The sequence below is a fragment of the Cladophialophora bantiana genome (assembly GCF_000835475.1).
Source record: "Cladophialophora bantiana CBS 173.52 unplaced genomic scaffold supercont1.8, whole genome shotgun sequence".
Classification (NCBI taxonomy): domain Eukaryota; kingdom Fungi; phylum Ascomycota; class Eurotiomycetes; order Chaetothyriales; family Herpotrichiellaceae; genus Cladophialophora; species Cladophialophora bantiana.
In genome coordinates this window covers 371,929-392,244 of record NW_015971582.1, presented here as the reverse complement: position 1 = coordinate 392,244, position 20,316 = coordinate 371,929, and the positions used below count along the sequence as shown (strand labels likewise).

General features: G+C 53.9%; 6 protein-coding genes across 6 annotated transcripts; 2 read left to right on the top strand and 4 right to left on the bottom strand.

Moving 5' to 3' along the window:
• Nucleotides 1-4,198: 4,198 nt before the first annotated feature.
• Z519_05789 (uncharacterized protein) lies at nucleotides 4,199-5,752 on the top strand (the record flags this gene model as incomplete). Its single annotated transcript, XM_016763529.1, has 3 exons — nucleotides 4,199-4,676; nucleotides 4,725-4,864; nucleotides 4,925-5,752. 3 exons carry the CDS (start codon nucleotides 4,199-4,201, stop codon nucleotides 5,750-5,752), a joined length of 1,446 nt encoding a protein of 481 aa, XP_016619853.1.
• A 1,775-nt stretch (nucleotides 5,753-7,527) lies between these two features.
• On the top strand, nucleotides 7,528-8,130 carry Z519_05788 (uncharacterized protein; the record flags this gene model as incomplete). The annotated part of the gene is made up of 2 exons (XM_016763528.1): nucleotides 7,528-8,011; nucleotides 8,063-8,130. The coding sequence occupies 2 exons, from the start codon at nucleotides 7,528-7,530 to the stop codon at nucleotides 8,128-8,130; spliced, it is 552 nt and encodes a 183-aa protein (XP_016619852.1).
• An 856-nt stretch (nucleotides 8,131-8,986) lies between these two features.
• Nucleotides 8,987-9,499, bottom strand: Z519_05787 (uncharacterized protein; the record flags this gene model as incomplete). The annotated part of the gene is made up of 2 exons (XM_016763527.1): nucleotides 8,987-9,242; nucleotides 9,321-9,499. 2 exons carry the CDS (start codon nucleotides 9,497-9,499, stop codon nucleotides 8,987-8,989), a joined length of 435 nt encoding a protein of 144 aa, XP_016619851.1.
• A 4,319-nt stretch (nucleotides 9,500-13,818) lies between these two features.
• On the bottom strand, nucleotides 13,819-15,341 carry Z519_05786 (uncharacterized protein; the record flags this gene model as incomplete). Its single annotated transcript, XM_016763526.1, has 3 exons — nucleotides 13,819-13,980; nucleotides 14,111-15,039; nucleotides 15,140-15,341. The coding sequence occupies 3 exons, from the start codon at nucleotides 15,339-15,341 to the stop codon at nucleotides 13,819-13,821; spliced, it is 1,293 nt and encodes a 430-aa protein (XP_016619850.1).
• A 708-nt stretch (nucleotides 15,342-16,049) lies between these two features.
• Nucleotides 16,050-18,056, bottom strand: Z519_05785 (uncharacterized protein; the record flags this gene model as incomplete). Its single annotated transcript, XM_016763525.1, has 1 exon — nucleotides 16,050-18,056. One exon carries the CDS (start codon nucleotides 18,054-18,056, stop codon nucleotides 16,050-16,052), a length of 2,007 nt encoding a protein of 668 aa, XP_016619849.1.
• An 801-nt stretch (nucleotides 18,057-18,857) lies between these two features.
• Nucleotides 18,858-20,156, bottom strand: Z519_05784 (uncharacterized protein; the record flags this gene model as incomplete). Its single annotated transcript, XM_016763524.1, has 1 exon — nucleotides 18,858-20,156. One exon carries the CDS (start codon nucleotides 20,154-20,156, stop codon nucleotides 18,858-18,860), a length of 1,299 nt encoding a protein of 432 aa, XP_016619848.1.
• Between the last annotated feature and the right edge of the window lie 160 nt (nucleotides 20,157-20,316).

Below are 20,316 nucleotides of genomic sequence, written 5' to 3'. Positions count from 1 at the left end.
TGAGGTGTTCAGGTGATGACTGCAAGTGGTGATCAAGTTTCATCTGCTTGGGATATCTGTTATTATGATAAGGAATATATGATTGTGGGTGTGGCGTCCTGTCTACCAAATCCCGAGCAAGTCTGTTTACATGTGTGTGGCCGGTAAGTACCTGTGGACTTTAGCTGAAGGAGATCGGACATGAAAATGCATTGATCAGGCCAATGGTCGAACGGTTGGACAGGGGCCTTTTTTTGTTCCCATTTTTGCCTTTCCGAAGACAGCCGTCTATGCTCTTCCATCTACCGTTCTCTCCGTCACATTTGAAAATACGCTCAGGTTGTGACATATTCGATAGGGAGGGTGGACGATGCAGACTGGCGCGTTCATGGATCTGTGTTTGCTATCGCCAATTGTCCTGAGGCTCGTTCGGAACCGTCTGATTGCTTCCCCCCACTGGATCCATTGTGCAAACAGGATGAACCGGTCTCCGCAGACGAGATGCAGCTATCCGGCATAAGCTCCACGGCCGTGACGTGGTCGGGACACGGCTTTTGGCATGCAAATTCAAGGATCCGGGGTCAGACGTAGCTTTCACAAGGGGCAAACGATCGTCGACAGCCCTACTCAGCAGGGAGGATTGAAGCCATGTCGTTCGTCCAACTCTTCCGAGCAGGGAACTATCCGCTGTTGCCTTCATGAGACACAGTTGACCTCGGGGGATGTGGTTTGCATGGTGACGAAAGATCCGTTGAAGTTGAGAAAGTCAAACTGGAGGACCATGTTCAGCGTCAGACGCATCGAACCTGACCTGGCGTGAGAGAGACCAAGGGTAGTTCTGACAGGCACCGAGAACCAGGCATTGTTGGGCAGGGGGGTTGTCTCCCTTTCCCGGCTCTATCGCTACTCCTCCTCCATCCCTGCGGCCATTCGGCGGATCCTGGCCGTCGAGTATTGAATTTCTACGTACCTGGTATTCTTCGTACTCCCAGGGACGGTACAGTGTACAAAAGGAACCTCGTATGCATTGCATTAGTGATTGTCCCCTTCTCCCCCTTCTCCCCTCTCCCCCATCACCCTCATAACGCCAACTGCCGGCGGAAACAACTCCATCTGAGCACCGAGACGGCTGAACAGCTCAAATTGCATTCTTTCACCTGCCTTTGGACCCCGAAATATGTCACCAACCATATCAGAGCCGGGCGGGAAGTCGTGTTCGAACTGCCGCTCACCAGCACCCCTTGTATTCACTAAGACTGCCTGTCTAAAGTGCCATCGTAGAAGATTATTAAGAGGTGCATGATAGCGAGTGAATAACTCCCGGTTAAGATAATTACCTTTAATATTTCTCCTTGTAGGCGTACAGGCTATAACGTTATAGTTGTCGTCTGGATTGATCGAGATATCATATGAATCAAATACTGTAGTTGATGTATATCGGAGCGGAGTAATAATCTATTCTACACCGAGTTAATAGATCCCTCTTGAACTAGTTGAATTGTAACTCATCGACCGTAGTTCTGATTGTTTTGGTGACGTTCGTAGGCGAGTGGGAAAATATGCGCGGCTTCAAAGCCACGCCACAAGTATATCTCATTGTACGTAGGTACAGGTGTTCCGGACATGATACATTGACGACCTCGTAAACGAATACCATCGGAGAAGGCGGCGACACGACTTCCGGTAGCGTGACTGATTATTCGTACGAGCCATGGCTCATTGTTGACTTCGAAAGAAGCGGCGGCAACAATATCATACTGTCCAGGTTACAGTGCATGGTTGTCTCTCTCGATCTTCGTTTTATTCTCATCTTGCAGAAAGAAGAGGCTCGAAAATATAATAATGATCTCGATCATTGTATAGAAGTTTGCATTGGTGACACCAGGTAAGAGTAATACGCCCCCAGTTTCGGTAGTAGGATCATTCAAGTGGTAATGTGGACGTTTCGCCCCGCTGAGCGATCGCGTGCGGTCATGGCTCCATTCGATGAGGAGGTTCCGGACGGCGGTGCGGACGCTTTCGGGGGCGAGGACGACATGGTGGAAGCCTAGGTCACCAAAGTCGCATGGGGACGGCAAATGGTAGATGGCAGATGGCAGGTGCAGACTTGGAATGAGCAAGAGGTTGCAAGAGGTTCAAGACGATGGGACGGAGGAGAGCTTATGACAGCCACATGGCCTGGCGAGGCTGGGCGGTTTTTGCTGATCTTTATGGCAGGTGCCAAGACTTACTGCCTACCGAGTACAAGCTGCCAGTTGATGCGGAGGAAGGAGGGGTCATAACGTCTCTCGGTAGACGACAGCTGAGGTCTGGTCAATGGTCGTCAGCGGCCCAAAGAGGTCATTACCTGGGCCGGGTCAGTGTCGTCCATGGCATCAAACAAACAGCAAGACCATGCAAGCGGCCTTTTCCTTGGGCGAAAGTGGAAGTGTTTCTTCTCATCATTCATGGAACTGCAGTTGTATGAGGAATGAGGTCAGAAAGAGCCCCAAGAGCCGTTAGGTTAGACCCCAATGCAGGGACTGTGCGGCGGGGAGCATGGTTGCGACTCGTGTGGAACGAATAAAGTGCTCAGCTGGGGCTCGACCTCATTTGCCCGAGCCTACCTACCTAAGTTAGTAGGAACGCAAAGTGTGAGAAACTACCTCGTAGACCGAGATAGAACAAAGGGGATGTTGAGTTGGACCGGCTTGGCTGCTGGTGGCTGCTTCTTGCGAGGCACCTGCGAGGCATGTGAGGGCCTGAAGCTGTTTCGGATCGGCAGTCATTGGCAGTCATTGGCACCCCCAGTTCATCAGCCTACAAGTACACGTTGGGTAGGGGGCCCAGAGGGGGCTAGTAGGCCCAGAGTGCCCCCCCCCCCCGAACTCCATCCTGCGTTTCCACCACCAAACAACCTCAAACTCTGCAGCTGCGCCGACCGACGACTGCCGACAACGACTTGCTTTAAACACCAAGTCATGATGTGTTTGGAGTTGTGACTTGCTTTCTATTATGCCACTCCAGCTGGTCCTGGCAGTGCCCTCGAGAAATAAAGAAATCATCACCTCCCTCCCTGGACGCTGTGGCCCTTTCTCAGACGATCCGTGCCTGAGTCTGTCTGTGCTCTCCCTCTCCGCCTATGCTCCCGATTCCACCTTGTCGCTACCGCTATTGCTACTGTTGCGACTCCTGTTCCTCCCAAAGAGACCGCGCTCGATGCACGGCTTGCTCTGTGCTCAACTATCAATTCCACCACTGTCACTCCCTTCAATCGACTCGACATCTTCTGTGCAGTCCCGACCCAGAACCGTCAGCATCACTCCACCGTGCGGCCCCTACACTCGCGTCTCCAGCAGCCACCGCTCCGATGCTCCCTCCAAAGACAATCAACACTAGTCTTCAATTTCTGGTCCCCTACGATTGGATCGACCTCCCTTGTCTAGAGGAACGATTCCATTGGCATTGGGATTGTCTCTAACGGCTGTCAATTGGGGTATTGGAGTCCGAGTCGGATGTGAGGGCCGATTGAAGATTGAAGGCAACAAAACACCACCTCATTCATTTCCTCCAAATACCGCCTTGGAGCGGCAGATCCGAGCTCCAGAATCCCAAGAGCCTCCCAAGAACGTGGCCGCTGATTCACGAGGAGCGAAATTCTATCCTCTTCACCCTCGCGCCAGACATAGCACCAGCGTCTGCCTCACCCCCAGGCCAATTGGCAGAGACCTAGAACCATTCCTGTCCCAATCCAGACCAGACTTCAGCCAGTTTTCCGTCACAAGAACACAGACCCGAATTATTGGCGTCGACAAAGAAGTGTCTCGGAGAGGAAAATTGGCTGGTTGCCGAGGGAATACCAGCATTGCTGCTCCCCTTGTTTTCTTACATTCCAGTCAGCTGTAGGCCTACTCATCCGCCGCCTTTCAGCTTTTTCCCCTTCCGTGTTTTCCTTTCTGCATCTCGTCAAACACCTGCTGTTGCTTGAGGTGAGATACAAACCCCCAGGCCTCTTGGTGGCGGTCTCGCTCGGACAAACAATGGACTGTGCATTGAGGCCCTCGGCCATTGTGGTCGTCGGATCAACGAGGGCCAGAGCGTGAGCGCCTACGTGCCACGGCGCCTTGACCCTCTTTAATCTGGCACTGATCCCTTGGAGGGCCAAGGTGTCCTTCAATGTCTCGACTCCCCATCGTCTCTGACTGTTTCTTCTGTGTGCCATTTGCTGACGGCCAAAACCATGCAGTCATCAAACCTCGGGCTCGATTTCCCACGCCTTCCAATTCCTCAAAGCCGGGCTCTCTACCAACGAGCTTTGGCACCTCTGTTGCAGCTTCCCGCCAAGGGGGGAATGGACGTTTCGACCCTCCTGAATAGGAGAAATCATCCTGAAGGCAACGACGAGCTGAGCCGATTTCAGCAGTCGCTACAGATGGACGGCGAAGCGTCATATGGTATGGACCAAGGGCCAACTCTGGCTCACCACTCGCAATCAATCCAACAGTCTCATGTGCTGCCATATAATATGATGGCGGCACCCCAGCACAGCCCTCAACTGTACGCTCCGAGCAGCTGCATGCCGGGCCATGACAGCCAGACCACGGGTTCGGACGGGAACCTGCCGCCTGTTAAAGTAAAGACCGAGACAGCCACCAAATCGTTTCCTTGCAGCACCTGCTCGAAAGGCTTTGCGCGACGCAGTGACCTAGCCAGGCACGGTGAGGAGCCCCCGCATCTAGCATGAGCGACCCGCTAACTTCAGGAAGAACGCATTCATAGCGGCGACAGACCTCATGTTTGCGATCATCCAAATTGCAACAAGTCATTTATCCAGCGGTCTGCCTTGACTGTGCATCTCAGGGTCCACACAGGAGAGAAACCCCACTTGTGTGGGAACTGTGGAAAAGTAAGTCTTCATGCCGATCAGCATTCGATCTACCATACCTGAGACTAAACCTCCTGCAAGCCATTTTCTGACTCCAGCTCTCTTGCGCGGCACCGACGCACTCACTCGGGAAAGCGTCCCTACAAGTGTGAATATGCAAACTGTCAGAAGACCTTCACAAGACGGACGACCCTGACCAGGCATCAGAATTCGCACACGGGCACACTGGAGGAAGCAGCCGCAGAAGTCAATGCGAAGTTGGCACCAGCACTGCCTCAGAGTCAGTCCGTCTACGGGTCCACTTCAGGAGGCTCCTCGAGAAACTCGACGGCTTCGCCCGCAGATAGAACCTTGTCAATTTCACCCAATTCAGAGCTTCCGCCTCTCGCCATTGGCATCCAACGTCAAGGTTCAGACTATGGATTCTTGCCTCAAACCCATTCCCTGCCCCCTCACATGCGGTCTGACTTTGGGCAGAACTCCCCTCGCTCGACACCACCTTTGACTGCCCATTCTCTCCAGAACTATACAAGCGCACCGCAGCAGAGACCTACCACATCTCATCCACCAGCCTATGGTCCACCCCAACCTCTAGAGCCTCCGGCCAATGGCACTGCTAGCGGCAGCGCTTCTCCCCACTTGGGAGCTCTGGTATGGGGTTCGCCGGGTGGTGGAACGTTGCCAACACCATCCCCTCTGGACAACTACGGCTATCCGGATCCCGCCTATGGCGGTCACTCGCTCTATTATCCCGGAAGCGCCATTCGGAGACCTCAGAGTACTGAGCCAGAGGACTATGGCCTTCGCCCTCGTCACGGTCACATGTCCCATCACGTCGCGATGCCGGGTGACTGGACTTCCATGCCATTGGCTCTCCAGGACAATCGACAGGAACGATTTGTCATGTAGACCAGCAAATTGATCCTTCCCCGGCCTACGAGGAAGGGTTTCAGACCTTGAAGTGGCCACGGCCACGGCGGCCCCGACAACTCCCTCGATCGGGTTGATCCGGCGACATTGAAGTGTCGAGCCCTCTACCTAACGGCATGTCTTCCGAGGACGCCGCGATCGAGTGAAGAGAGTCGAGGTTTCAGTCACTGCCCATGACATGCCAACACCGTCATGTCTGTCATCGTGGGTCCATGGTGACTAACAAGTTTTGCTTCTGGAATTTGTATGAAAACAAGAGATCCCCCGGCGGTTGGAGCAAACGAAGCCTGTCAGGAACTGGTTTGGGAACGGGATGTACCGAGTATATCCGACAGCAAGGAGTCTGGTGGGGAGGACCTTTGGCAATTTGGGGTCCAGCAATGGTTTGATCGCGGCGCAATAATGGCTGACTACACCGGCTTGAGGGAACAAGGCAGGGTTCACATGGGGGTACCCGATCGCCTTTGTTCGAGGGCGAGGTTCTTTTGCGAGCACTGACTAGTCGTTTTCTTCTTACTTGTGCTGCAGTGTCGAGGGCAATCCAGAATCTGTTCTGCTGCCTTCTTGAGAGGAGTTGTGTGTGGCTGATCCATCAGCCGAAAATGCTTGTCCGTTCATCAGCTACTATTTATCTCGAATCTGTCATTTTTATTTCTACTGACATTTGCCCTTCCACGTTCACGATTCTTTCCCTCAATCTCTGTCTTTGCCCTTGAATAGAACCCGAGTGCATGCTTACTTCTAGGTACATACGTATATTTCGAGGCACGCTATACCCTGGTCCGCAGTTCCGGTCTAGTCGAGCGAGTGGGTTCTAGGCAGGGCGCACCAGCCTTGCGTGACGCGTGACCGGAGGGGAACTCTGTGCTTGGGCACAATTACCTCAAAGTCACTTAGTCACACAACATGTACGGGGCGTACTCGACTAGTCCAGCCCTCGCTGGCTAACCGCGCAACCGCAAGGGAAAGGCCACGGGCGAGGGTATATAATATTATGTACCAAGTACACGTGGTCGGCCGGTGGTCCGTACCATACCATCCTAACACAGGACAGCGCAACAGGGTATAGCACAGTGCACAGTACAACACAGTATATGTACTGCCTGGATAGAAGGAAAGTCCCTGCGAGGCGTCCGAAGGGCTCTGGCCCTCTAGGACAACGAATGGATGGACCGAGACAACCCTTTCGCAGACGGGCCCATTTCGGGCATGGGCGTGTCAAACCGTCTCGGCTTCACTCCAGCATCGCAAGAGTTGAGGGCCCAGATGATAGCAGCAGCAGCAGGAGGAGGAGAGTGGACGTGCGAGCAAGCGAGTAAGGAAGGAAGCGTGCAAGTAAGTAGGGAAGCACGCAAGCAAGCTACCTTTATCACAAAAGAATGATGCCAGTGCTCTCTCTCACTACCATCACCGAGACCAGACATAAGACAATCACAACAACAAACACAAACACAAACACAATTGCAATTGCAAACCTAGACACAGACACAGACAGAGACACAAAGACAGAACCACCAGGCGATATGACCCCCTCTGTTGACCTTCTCGCTTTCAATCCTTCTCAATCCTCTTCCAGATGAACACCTTTCCTCCCTCCTAACCCGCCATCCCAACTTCCATTTCGAACTCTCTTCATCGACACGATTCTTCCCATTTACCTGAGCCCGCTCCGCCAAAGCAGAGCAACCCCTCTCCAAGCGCGTCAAACCTGCAATCACAATGCCTCTTCCTGCGTCGCACGACAAATCCCATCCATGTCTTCGCGCTCCCCCGCCCTTCTCGACAGACTTTACCCTTCGACCCTGACAAGCAACGACAGACCTCAAGCGCTGAAACAGAACCGTACGTGGACGCGTGATATCTCCAGCTGGCAACAGGCCGCGGCACCTCGGAGTCTGGCGATCCAAGATAGAGATCGCCAGAGACACAGCCGACATGCTGGACTCCTTGCTAAAATTACACATGCTCAATCGAGGAGCCCAACTGATCAGGCCGGAGCAGGCGCCGCTCCAGTGAGCCACACTGCATCCGTGACCACCACCAAGGCAAACACCACCGCCATGATCCGGCCCCATGGTCATTTAGCAGAAAGCGAGGTGAAAGAGAATCTCGACCGAGATCTAGACAACGACCCGATCCCAGAGGAGTTTTGTGGTCACCTTGGGGCCCATGTCGCTGGTACCAAGCCTTCTTCTGGTCGTCATCGGAGAGAGCCAGATGGTGATGATCACGATGTGGGTGATCCGCCGTCTACTCCTCCCCACGCCACATCATTTTAACCATGCACAGATGCAGGTTCCCCTGACAGCGATAGCGGTGGCGTCCGAGTGAACATTGGCGATACCGACAAGGTCTGAGTGATGACTTAGACATTGCGTGTTCCGGCGCCCAGCAATCGGAAGATCGGGCCTAGGTCATTGGCCGATCATGTTGATCTTTTTGACCCTGTGGCCTCGTAGTTTTATCGCATTTCTCGCGTCAGTCCGGAGAGGGAGGTATCTTTCTCTCAGATCGTGTGAGAGGTTGACTTGCTGGCTTGGTGTGGTCCGGCAGGTGGACGAAACTCGGTGACAGGTATTATGCGTCAGAGCATACCACTTCTCGGAACAAGGGGGATCGGGAGATCAGCCTATTCCGCGAGGAGGAAAACAGCATGTTTCTGTTGCCGATAAGGAATCACTGCGACCGAACAATGCGGGTGTAAGCCGAGATCGAGGCGGAGATGGACGCTTCAGAAGGACTGTAGCTACATAGATTAGTTACAGACACAGTTAGAAGATGATAACTAGAGCAGAAAAGATTGCCTCGAAAGAAAGGGGCATGATGAAAGGGGTTACTATGTATCCGTTGTTTGGCTCACGGCCCGAACGGTAGCGCAAGAATCTCTGTTCTGTCAGTCCTCAATTCAATGACGAACGATGCCCGGTTTCCACCCTGTCCCAAATAGAAGCAATGAAGCATCACAACTTGCAGTCTAAAGCATGCCATATGTAAAGAGGAATCTTTTGAGGTGATTTGGCCGATGTCCTTGCTCGCACATGCATCGCGCGGAGTACGTCAGAGTTGCGAATGAGCGCCGTATTGTCGTTGAGCTTGGTAGACAAGCCAGCTAGTCGAGGTCTAAATGCAATGCTTCCTTGTTGAACGTCGTCCCAGGTGGTATTGTGCCAGCGCTCGGGCGCAGGAACGTTTATCTCGTGAAGCCCGAGTTGATCAAGGATCGGCATAAAACTTCTTCATCAGGTCGTTGACGACTTCATAAGCTCGTTTGGCCTCGGCGATGCTTTCACCAATGAGTTTCAGGCACTTGTCTTCATCCGGTTCATCGACCTCGCCGGTCTCGTTTTTCTTGTGTCCGTAGTGCTGGATTTTCTCACACTCATCCTTCACCTTAGTGAAGCCAAGGGTGGCAGACGAGCCCTTGAGAAAGTGGCCGAGGCTGGAAAGCTCGGGGAGGTCCTTGTCCTTCCTGTCCAAGACAACGTCAGCCGACGCCCAACCCATCCAGTGAGAACTCTGGCCGTTGTCGCAAGGCATGCGGACTCACATTGCACTGTCCATTTTGCCAAAGGTCTGTTCGGCTTGTTCGAGGAATCCAAACACTATCGACTTGCTGAAGTCACGGTCGTCTTCCTCGTCCATGTCGAGGATCTGCTCAAAGGTGCTCTTCTCGACATTATCGCCGAAATCAAATTCGATCTGGATCGGGTCAAACGAGTCAGCCATAGAGCGGTTACGATGCTTCGAGCCACCGCCTTGGAACAGGTCGATTTGCTTTTGTCGTACTTACTTCCTCGGACATGGCGGTCGGTGTGCTGGGCATCAGAGCGGGGGGTCTGTGTACAAGGTACGAAGAGGTTCTGAGTTGTGGGTTGGCACCGGCTGGATGAGGGCGTCACAGACTCGCTCGTCTTTTTGTCGATATTCTTGCAAAAAGCCGTAGCCGACGTTTCTGGCTATCCAGACTGAGTACGGGTAGTGGCGGTAGTGTAGGGGCCGTTGGTGAAGATAAGGATGGTAGATAGGATGCTAGAGGAAATGGACTGCCTGCAGGCATAGTGTCAGCGGTTTGGCAAGACGGCGAGGTTGAGGTTGTTAGAACCTGGTGCCCGTGCCGCAAGGCTCAAATCAAAGTATACAACGGGGGCTACCGACCTCTGGAATCCACAAAGGAAAAAGGTAAACAGTAAATCAATGCAAGGCCCAACCAGGGTTGGGCGAGGAGGAGGATGCTTTTGGCAATCAGCAATCAGCAAATGATCAACTCCTTCGTCGTAGATGGCAGGAGGAAGGAATACTGCAGTGCACGAATGCCAGGAGGTGTATGTTGGTGGCGTGCCGGCGGTGGTTTCCCGCAACGACTTGACTCGGCTTGGGATGAATTTGAAGCAGCCCTTCGACCAGCAGCAGAGTGACGTCCGTCCGTCCGATGTGGTTGTTGGTATGGTCGCTTGGTTGCTGATCCCGAAGCTCGATCCAGCCGCCCAACCAAGCAAAATACCCTCGAGTCTGGCAGCGAGAATTTCTCACCAGGTTATTCGGCTCGGGTTGAGGCTGAGCAGAAATGACCTGCAAAATCATATCAGGAACAGATCTGGCCGTCTCTTGTCTTCTCTGTGCTGTTTGCGAGGGCGGGGCCAGGGTCGCCGCTGTGTGAAGGAGGTTATTCTGGGTTGTCTGGGTCTGCTGGGTCTTCGCCCTTGGGGACTCGACTACGGTAATCCCACACCCACCCGAAAAAAACACACCGATTGAAGGCGCCAAATGCGCAACCCTGGATGACCGGGAGGGGCAGAAGAGCCATGCTAACGTACCTCAGGCCCTGCTCTTTGCGCGAAACTCGGGTCAACCGGCTACTGCCTGCGATGCTGGCCTGCGATATGCGTTTTGTCTCGCGAGCAACCGAGCCCAAGATCTCCGTCCGGCAGCGCAGATCAACCACCAAAAGCGTCGTTCGTTCCAAAGACAAGCGGGGGCCAAGCGCAATCCCACTTCACGCGGCCAGAGACACGAATGGAACAAGAAGGAAGAAACTGGAGCCCTGAAACGCGACCGTGCCCGAGGTGCGAGTCGACCCTGTCGTCTACTCGGATGCTCGTCTGCAAAAAAAAAAAAAAGAGATGGGTTCAGCAGTGATTGAGGCAGAGCTGAGGCAAGAGGATAAATCCGGGGAGGAGTCGTCTGCTTGGCGGCTGCTGGCTCGCTGGGCCTATGTACTGGGTACTCTACTATCGACCAGTTCGAGGCTGAAGGGAATTTCAACACTCAATCGGCTAGGAACAGCAAGGGACCAAACTGGAGCCTATGGGTATCAGAACGATAGGCCAGATACCCGCAATCCCACCTCCGGTCAGTCACTCAGTCAGTCGGTCCAAGACCCATCCATTCATTCTCCCTCCTTCCGACTGCCAACGAGACCCTCTCCTCCTCCTACTCCTCACCACTGTCGACAGCACACACCCACACCCACATTCACACCTCTTTCTGTGGCAGAACCACGTCCCGTCCTCTCCAGCGAGCCATCTCGGCCTCGGTAAGCTGACGGGGTGGCTTTTCGCGTGGGGAATGCCCTGCTTGACGGAGTAAGAGTGACTGCAAGAGATGAGGTGACTATTTGTGGCTCCCCAGTCGCACCCAGCACCACCTCTTAGCGGACTGCGGAAGGTGGAATGCTTTCTCGCTGGGGTTGCCCACGAGTCTTCCGCCACTCCAGCTTGGAAAGAGACATGCTCTTATCCTGCAGGAGCATATTTAGACCCCCCAGAGCCCCAAGCCAACGAGCAGCCCGCACTGTTGGATCCATCCCTGAAACAGTCGTGTTATGGGCCAGGAATACGGCAGATCGACACCGGTACGGCATGAATTGGGAAAGCTGACGGCATGCCTTGTGCGACTACAATTCACTCCTCTGGCGGCGCCTGCAATCGAAAATTCGACGGGGAACAAACTCCTCCAGCTAGTCGCCATCGCGGTGGAGGAGCTTGAGCCCTGTGCCCCTCGTTTTCTACCTGACCCTGCCTCTTGGGTTGCTGCTACGCTGCTCTCTGGGACGTCAAAATTTTGCCTGAATTCCACCTGCGCGATGACGTCGACAAGCGTTCAGGGTCCCATCCATGTCGCACGGAGCCAGACGAGCACGAGTCATCAGGTCCAAAGCGACACAGAGGGTCACGAGCAGTATACAGAGGCAGCCAGAACCATGTGTCCTCCAAAGGGTGAACTAAGCGCTGGATTAGGCATGATTGGTCCCCCCTCCTCCATGCAGCCCACGCGGGCGCTGAAGCTGCAAGAGAAAGACGAAAAAGCAAGCAGAGGCGCGCCGATGGGTAGGCGAGGGGCCTACGGAGGCCAATGATGTCAACCCGCAGATGGCACCGGATGGGCGCCCATTCGGCTGCCATGGCGCCAGGGTCAGCAGGGTCTAGCATTTACGCCACTGAACAGTGAACACACTGGTCTAATACTCGGTTGCCAGGAATTCGAAGGCCAAAAGATATGCTCCCAAAGAAGCACCACCTCTCCCCCACCTTGACTCGAATTCCTTAACGCAGTTTGGCCGGCATTGGTTTGGGCTGGCCGCTGAGAACATGGTATACGAACAAAAGGTCCACTGATCAAGGACGCCAATGACGGCCCTGTCGAGATGTTCACGGTACTGGACAGCCCTCCACTGCGGCCGGAACCGCCTGCACCCGCGGACCCTGCCAGCCTGATGATCTCTTTGCTTGCAAGTAATCGAGCAAAACCAAGGTACAAAGAGTCCGGAGGTCTTCAGCGGTGAGGCTAGCTGCAGCCAGCAGCAAACAGCACGGAAATAGCTGTCTGCAGTTGGAAGCATCCCCCCAGCGAGCCATTGTCACGGTTCCCCCAGAAGAACGCCGGGTGGACGGTGGACGGGAAAGTCTAGGGTTACTTTTCGCAGAGGGGAGCCGGGCCATCGTCTCTTAGTTGCATGACACCCGCATGCCGCCCACATGGCCGCTTGTGATAGCTGCAACGGAGGCAGAGGAGGAAGAGAGATTGGGGGTCCCAAGGAGGGCCACGTTCTTACACGGCTCTGACTGCTTGTTCCAAGTCCAGCGCAACCGCCCATTCTCGCAGGAATCATCGGGGAACAACCTAAATTCTCGACAAGTGCATTCTACATATCTCGGTTCCTCTGCTCGAGCCTCACAGGTCCCGTCTGTGGTGTGATCCCGCGGTCCTCATCTCCGTGCCGCCCCCCCAACCTCCAGATCGTCAATCAGTGGTCGATCGGTGGTCACTGCCCAGCGAGCCAATGTATCTACGAGGTACCTAGTTTCTCGGTGCCCCGAGGGTCCAAGTTAGACTTGATCCTACACATTTTCGAATCCTCTATGCTGGGACATGTTGCTCCTCGTCATTGGCGGTTTCCGACCTAGACGCCCTCTCTTTTTCAAGTGACCACCGGGATGACACAAGAGCGCTTCGGCCTCCTTGTCCGTCCCAGATACCCCGTATTCTGTACCCTGTACTCTGTGGAAAGGGTCGAATGCAACAACGACCAGCTAACGCTTACGCGGGAACATTTGTTTGTCTTGTGCCTCGAAGCGTACATGCATGCCTGGCCTGGCGGCATTTCGAAGTTGTGATGCACAAGTCCAAACTGAGCGAGAGAAAACGAGAGCATCGGTGACACTCAATCCACACCTTTCAGATTCAGTGCCTCTTGCTCAACGATCTAGCTGGACCTTCCTTCCCCCCTTCCTGTCTTTGAACCAAAAAGAAAAAGGAAAAGATGCATGCTGACCCTGTCCCACCGTCATTTTTGATACATGGTGCTGTGCTGGTATCAAGCAGGAACTTGCAGATGATAAACGCTGAACTAGACAATCTCCACCGCTCTCTGTCAGGGCAAGATCGCCAATGTCTTTTCCCCTTCTTGGACAGCACTGGTCTTTGTTGCTCGCGTGCAGCCTGGCGAGAGTGTCTAACCACGTTCGCGTCTTCCAAGTTCCATCGGGACCCAAAATCCCCGCGTGCTCATATCACAACATCGAAGAGTCTTGAGTAGGTAGGCAGGTCTAACCAGTCACCTTGAAGATCGACTCGGCCAACCTCTTGACGTTGTCCGTGGTGATGCCCGCCACCGAGATACGTCCGTCCTTGGTCGCGTACACCGAGTGTTCTTTTGCGAGCGTCTCCATCTGTTCAGGCTTCAGGCCTGTGTACGCGAACATGCCAATCTAGAGGGAAACGGAGGAATCAGCGTCGAGTCTGTCGTTGATCATCTCCAACGCAGGGGAAGGGAGAGAAGAGTGGGACGAAGAAAACTAGAGAAATGTCCCACGGGCTCCTTGGACTGCTGAAACGTACCTGATTCGTGATGTGATCCCAGTTGTGTTTGCTTCCCAGCTCCTCGAGATTCTTCTTCAGTAGTGCCCTCATCTCAATGATCCGGTCCGCCATGCCCTTCACCTCCCCAAGCCACTGCTTGTTCAAGCCCGCATCATTTAGAATCTCACTCGCGATCCGCGCTCCATGGACCGGAGGGTTGGAATACAGCGGACGCACAAGGATCTTGATCTGACTCTCAACTCGCTTCTTCTCTTCGGCGCTGTCGCACACGATGCTGAACGCGCCGACTCGTTCGCCGTACAGACCCATGTTTTTGGCAAAGGACTGCGAGAGACAGAGACCGAGGCCTTGTTCGATGAACAGGCGCACGGCATAGGCGTCCTTGTTGGTGTCCCCGCTCGCGAAGCCTTGGTAAGCCATGTCGAAGAAAGGGTAGTGGGACTTCTCCTTCATGACCTTGGCGATCTGCTGCCACTGTTCTTGGGTAGGGTCGATACCTGTGGGGTTGTGCGCGCAGGCGTGCAGCAGAACGATGGAGCCATCGGGGAAAGATCTCAGATCCGCAATCATGCCCTCGAAGTCCAGGCCGATCGTGTCCTTGTTGTAGTATTTGTACTGCTTGACCTCGAGCCCGGAGTCGGAAAAGACGGCCTTGTGGTTCGCCCAAGAGGGAGTGGGGATGTAGATTGTCTTTGCGCCCGGGTAGAAGCGTTCGAGGAAGGCGCCGCCTATTCTCAGCGCGCCAGTTCCGGAGATGGACTGGGTTATGGCAATGCGGTCTTCCTGGATTGGCTTCGAATTCGGGCCGTAGGCGAGCAGCGCAGCGGCTTTGGTGAACGAGGGCACGCCGGTGATGCCTGCGTATTCCTTATCGAGGGAGGAAGAGACGACTTTCTGCTCGGCGGTGCGTACGCTGGGGAGGACGTAGGGCTTGCCTTTATCGTCGCCTGCAAAACCCACAAACAAAAGGTGTCAGCGGCTTCATGAGAATGGGTGACCGTGTCCAGCAGACAAGGCATGGGAGTTACCCATGGCAAGGCCACTTACGATATGCACCAACACCCAGGTTGATCTTCTCCGGAAAGCTGTCCTTCTTGAAGGCCTCGGTGATGCCCAAGATGGCATCAGGAGGACCTTCCTTGACATTTGCCCATGTTGATGCATTTGCGACGCGGATCGCTTGAGCGGTCGTCGCAGCATGCTGGCGCAGGGCCGAGCGAGCAGCCGCGGGTCGAAGGGTCGAGAGCATGATGAGAGTGATGATGGATGGGTTTAATAAAACAATGATGAGTTACAGGTGATATAAAAAGCAAGCAAAAAGTCTATCCCAGGACCAAAGCCAGCTCAAGGTCAAGCTGAAGTTTCGAGCTCGTTTGTCCGTGTTGTACAATTGACTCAAGAAGACTTGATCAAGAAAGAAAGAAATATCTATCTCTTCCCGTATCCGTACAAATGAATAAAGATGAGATGACAGAGTTCGGATGAAGACTTCTGATGGTGAGTCCAGTTCGAATTCGTGAAATTGCTTCTCCAAAAAATTTTTATAACGTCCTCTCCTTTGCCTTTTTGGTACCTAGAGCTGCAACTTGGAGTAGGGTGCATTCCCCGGCTCGCTGGGAAACTCCAACTGCCTCGGCGAGCCACTAGACCTGGGTTTCGCTGGTCGCGGCCAATAACCGTGCTGGCTTCCAGGGGCTTACAGCTTAAGGGGCACCTCTGTACTTGTACCAAGTACCTAAGTGAGCGCATCAGCCTAAAAGCTTCTCTTGTTTTGCAGCTATTCGGAGTAGCAAAGCCCGCCCAATGATCGGTTCTCTTCCCCCAACGTTGCCAGCATTCCCTTCTCAGGAACCATAGCCTTGCGAAGAACCCGACTCCTCTGTAGGTTACACAGGTTGCACGGTGCATTCCACAGCTCGGACACATGCACCACTAGGACCATCCCGCACGCTCCTCATCAGGCCAGCCTTACGCCAGCCTCCTTATTCTTCTTGCCCATGGTGCCCTGTGCGTTGCTCATTCCTGTCGCCTTGCTACTGTCCAGAATGCTGGTCGCTTCACGCTTCTTCTCCTCCGCAACCTTCTTGAGGTGCTTCTCTGTCTTCAGCTTCCCGCTACCCTTGCCGTGGAATTGATGACTCAGGTGCTTGAAGGCTTCCTTCTGGTTCATGATCCTGCCATCGTCGTCCACATACTTGATCTGCACGTCGGGCTTGTACTCTCGGTTGAAGGTGGCGGCAGCCTGGATGGACGATTGGTGCTCTCGCTGGGTGTTTTGCCAGCGTGCATGTTCTTCTCGTTCTTTGACAGACATGCCTGTCAATTTGCCCGACTGGCGATCTCGCTCGCGCTGCATTCGAGCTCTTTGTTCATTTTCATGCTCGCGCAAGCGCGCTTCGATGATGAATTTTTGCCGATCTTTGTAAAGAGTGTTGCGGTCCGTGGCATCGCTCTCCTTGAGGAGGCCACGTTGTCGAAGAAGACTGAGGGCCGCCCCCATCCCCTGATCGAGTGTCTTTTCCTCTTCAAGGCCCGTGGGTGGTACTTCTGGCGTCACGGTTGAGCGCTCGCGCTTGATTCGATCGATGAGCTCCTCTTCATTCTCAATCCCACTATAAGTCTCCCCCATAGGATGATCTTCATCTTCGTGCTTCATCGGCGGAGCAGGGCTCTCTGACTCAGCTTTCTCAACAGACTTCTTCACGTCCCGTACCGGCTGATCTTCCTGCGGCCGCGAAGATAAATTATCGAGGAAGACCGTTGTATCGTCCAGAACGAGACCGCCATTGGCTTCTCCTTCAGCTTCAGCTTCATCGTTCTCTTCTTGTTTTAACAGCTTGACGATATCTTCTGGCTTTCTTTTTTGCTTCTTTAACACTGCAGCCCTGGTTCTTGCAAGGGCACTTGCAAGATCATCGTCATCGTTCAAAATATCTTCGGCGACACGAGACCGGGTTGGAGCGGCTGCGGCGCTTCTAGAGTCAACTTCCATAGCGTCACCATTGCTCCCATTTTGTGGAGGAAAGATATCGTCATCTTCCTCCAAGAGTTTCTGGCGTTTCGACTTCTTCTTTTCCTTCTTCGGCTTCTTCACCTTGATCTCCAAGTAATCCGAAACAGGTTCCGCCTTTAGAATGTCCAAGCTGACGGTATTCTTGAGTTTTTCGCCGATTTGCTGCCGCTTTGCCTCGCGTTCTTCGATGGTGGCGCCCTGGCCATCCAAGGTGAAAGCTTTTCGCTTCCTCTCATCGTATTGCGACAGTACTCCCTTTTCAGAGTCATCATTGACATCGTAGACCTTCCGCTTCTTGAGATCTAATTTCTCCTTGACCTTTTCTCTCGCAACAATATCTGCGTTTTCCAGCACATCTTCTTGCTCACTGTCATCGCCTTTGCCGATTTCGGTATCCTTCAGCGTCAAAATCTGTTCTCCCGTGCCTTCGTCAAAATCACCGATTTCATGCGCAACCTGTACCCCAGCAAGATCCTTGGAGGTATACTCGACAGCAGCATCTCTTTCACGCTCCGCAAGCTCTCGTTCTAATCGCTCAGCACGTTCCCGCTCGATTTTAGACTGCCGTTTCCTCTGGCCTTTTAACCAGGTCTTCGTATCGAGGTCGCCGTCATCATCGACGTCTCCCAACCCCTTGCCCTCGAGCTTCCTGGCCCTGGCATCGGCATCTCGTTGTCTCTGGATTTCCTTTTTCCGTTGTTCGCGGAGAATGCGCTTCTTCTCTTCCTCGCGTAGTTGTTTCCAGTTGTCATACCCGGCGGCTTCGCGGGTCTCTAGGGTAGATGCGGGTTCACCATCTTGGTCGCTGTCGGCGTCCTCGTCGATTCTTTTGGATTCTTTGAATGTTGGTCCTTCAGATGATTGTGGAGGTTGTCCACTTACGCTCAACAAGGGGAGACCCAGGGTCTTTCTGAGCTTGTTCATCTGCTCAATATCCGCGGGAGCAGCCATGTTTGAATGCGATGTTGCTGGAAATTTGGCAAGAGGCAACAATGAATCCAGAGAGGGCGGGCGGGCATGAAAGATACGAGGATCACCGCCGCAGGCAAAACCTCTGAACCAACTTGGGCTGCTGAGGGCGGAGGCAATCCATCTGCACTAACCCCAATCCATATTAGCTTCTTTTGAACTCTTGGCATTGTTTTTTCGAGACTTTTCTATCCTCTTGTTGTCTTTGGCTTTCTTTCTTCTTTTTCGTTTCTCTCATCCCAAAGTTCTGTGTCGCGGACGATCCCTGCCTACCCATCGCGGTAGTTTATGGTCGAGCGTCCGTGGCGTTTTCGACTAATTCTGCGGAGCCATTAACAAGCACCCCCATTGATGTCTACTTTCGCTGTCGACAGAACTGAGAGCAACCCTCCGAAACCTTTGCCTCGCGGCCGGCCCTCTCTGAGCTCGGTTCTTGGGACGAGGCCCTTGAGATCCTGGCGACCTCGGGTCTCCGAACGGGGACTTTGTCAGCTCGATGGGCTGAGGTAGTAGGGGAGACGTCTTATTCCCAAGCTTGGTGTATTTGAGCCTCGTCGAGGCATGATCATTGGGCAAAACCAAGACTATTGTCTACATTCCAACTTTGAAAATATACACGCAAACTTATAATACTCCGCCGTCCTGCTTCAAAGGTCGATACTGACGAGCTGCAGAATGTCAAGCAACCGTCCCAGGCCTTCATTATGTTCGTCTATGGCCATTCTAATGCAATCCAGTGCAAACCCGTGTGCTATGCTGTGCGTCCCTCTTGCAAGCCGGACTCTACCAACTCGTCACTCCTCTCTCTCGATCGAATCCACCCCTCAACTGCCTCTGTGGCTTGACGACCTTGCCCTGCAAGACCGTATATCGCACAATATTTTCACAGTCTTCCGGCCTCACCCTCGCAAGCCAAATTAGTTGTACCGCCTCCTTCTCCAACTTTTCGCCGTCCACGTCCATCTCGTCGCCCCCCACCCGTTTCTTCCGTCCTTGCCTTCGATAAATCATTACGTTGGCAGAGTATTTATGGCCGCCGACGTGGCTGATGAAATATATTCCCACACCACCAGGTCGATCGTCGTGCAGGTCACGATAGAGGCCCATCGGTCGCAGAATGCGTTCAAATTCTTTTCGGAGGAGAGGGGCGGATTGGCCGCAACGCGCGTCGCGGGTCTTTTGGCTGCACATGAGGATTAGGTAGGAATGAGGTATCGGGCGGACCTGGAAGGACGAGGATATTGACGGCGGCAGCGGTGCAGGGTCAAGCGTCGTATGCTGTGATGACTGTTGTTGCTCTAGCTGCGAGCTCTGTTGCTGTGATGCCTCAGCGCCACCTCCAATCTGCAAGCCAGACACATCAGGGAGATCTTCGTGCTCTTGTTCGTTCTGCGCTCCTAGAGCTTGGTCTCGTCCTCCTGCCGGCGATGGCAGGTGGCCATTGCCGTTAACCTCTGCGCCCTTTGCGCCCACCGCCATGTCGTTTCTGACACTTCTCTCCACAACCTCTTTCATTAGAGCCCCCGCTTGACTCGGCTTGACCTTTTCAACCACCACCCAGCTGGGCAGTAGCATGCAGTCACTGGTGCCCTGTTCCTCTTCTTCGCCGTGACACTCTTCCCCCGAGGGGAAATTACTCGCACTCAACATCACTCTGCCCCGTTTCCCGCTCAGGTCCAAGCCGACCTTGCCGATGGCCTGCATCACCGAGCCCTTTTCGTCAGTGACATCCCTGACCCAATCCGTCTTGCCCGTTCCGACGAGAAGATGGACGTTGAATCCCTTGACGTGGCCAAAGAGTCTGTCCGTCTCGTCGATGGAGAACTTGGTGGGGTAGTGCACGGTGCATGACGCGCAGTCGTGGAGGCACTCTTCGCCGTCGACCGCAGGGTCGGTTGGGGGGAACAGGTCGGACTCGGTTTTTGCCGTGGTGAAGCCGGGCGCGGCGGACGGGAGATGCGACTGCGACGACGAGGGCGTCAGGAAGGTCTTGACATTCCGGAGGAAGGACATGCCGGAGGATTTGAGGGCGCGTGGTCTAGAGCCGGTCGTCGCCGGAGTAGATGTAGGTGTGGAAGACATGGACGCAGAGCCGGCTTCACGGTATTTTTCTAGTTTTCAATCGATCCTTCAATGACCGTACGGCTTGCGGAGACGCATCCACCATCAACGTTCCTGGAGCCACCGATTATCTTATCAATCAGCACGGAATCCCTTCCGGGCGGGCGACTGAAGTTGGCTG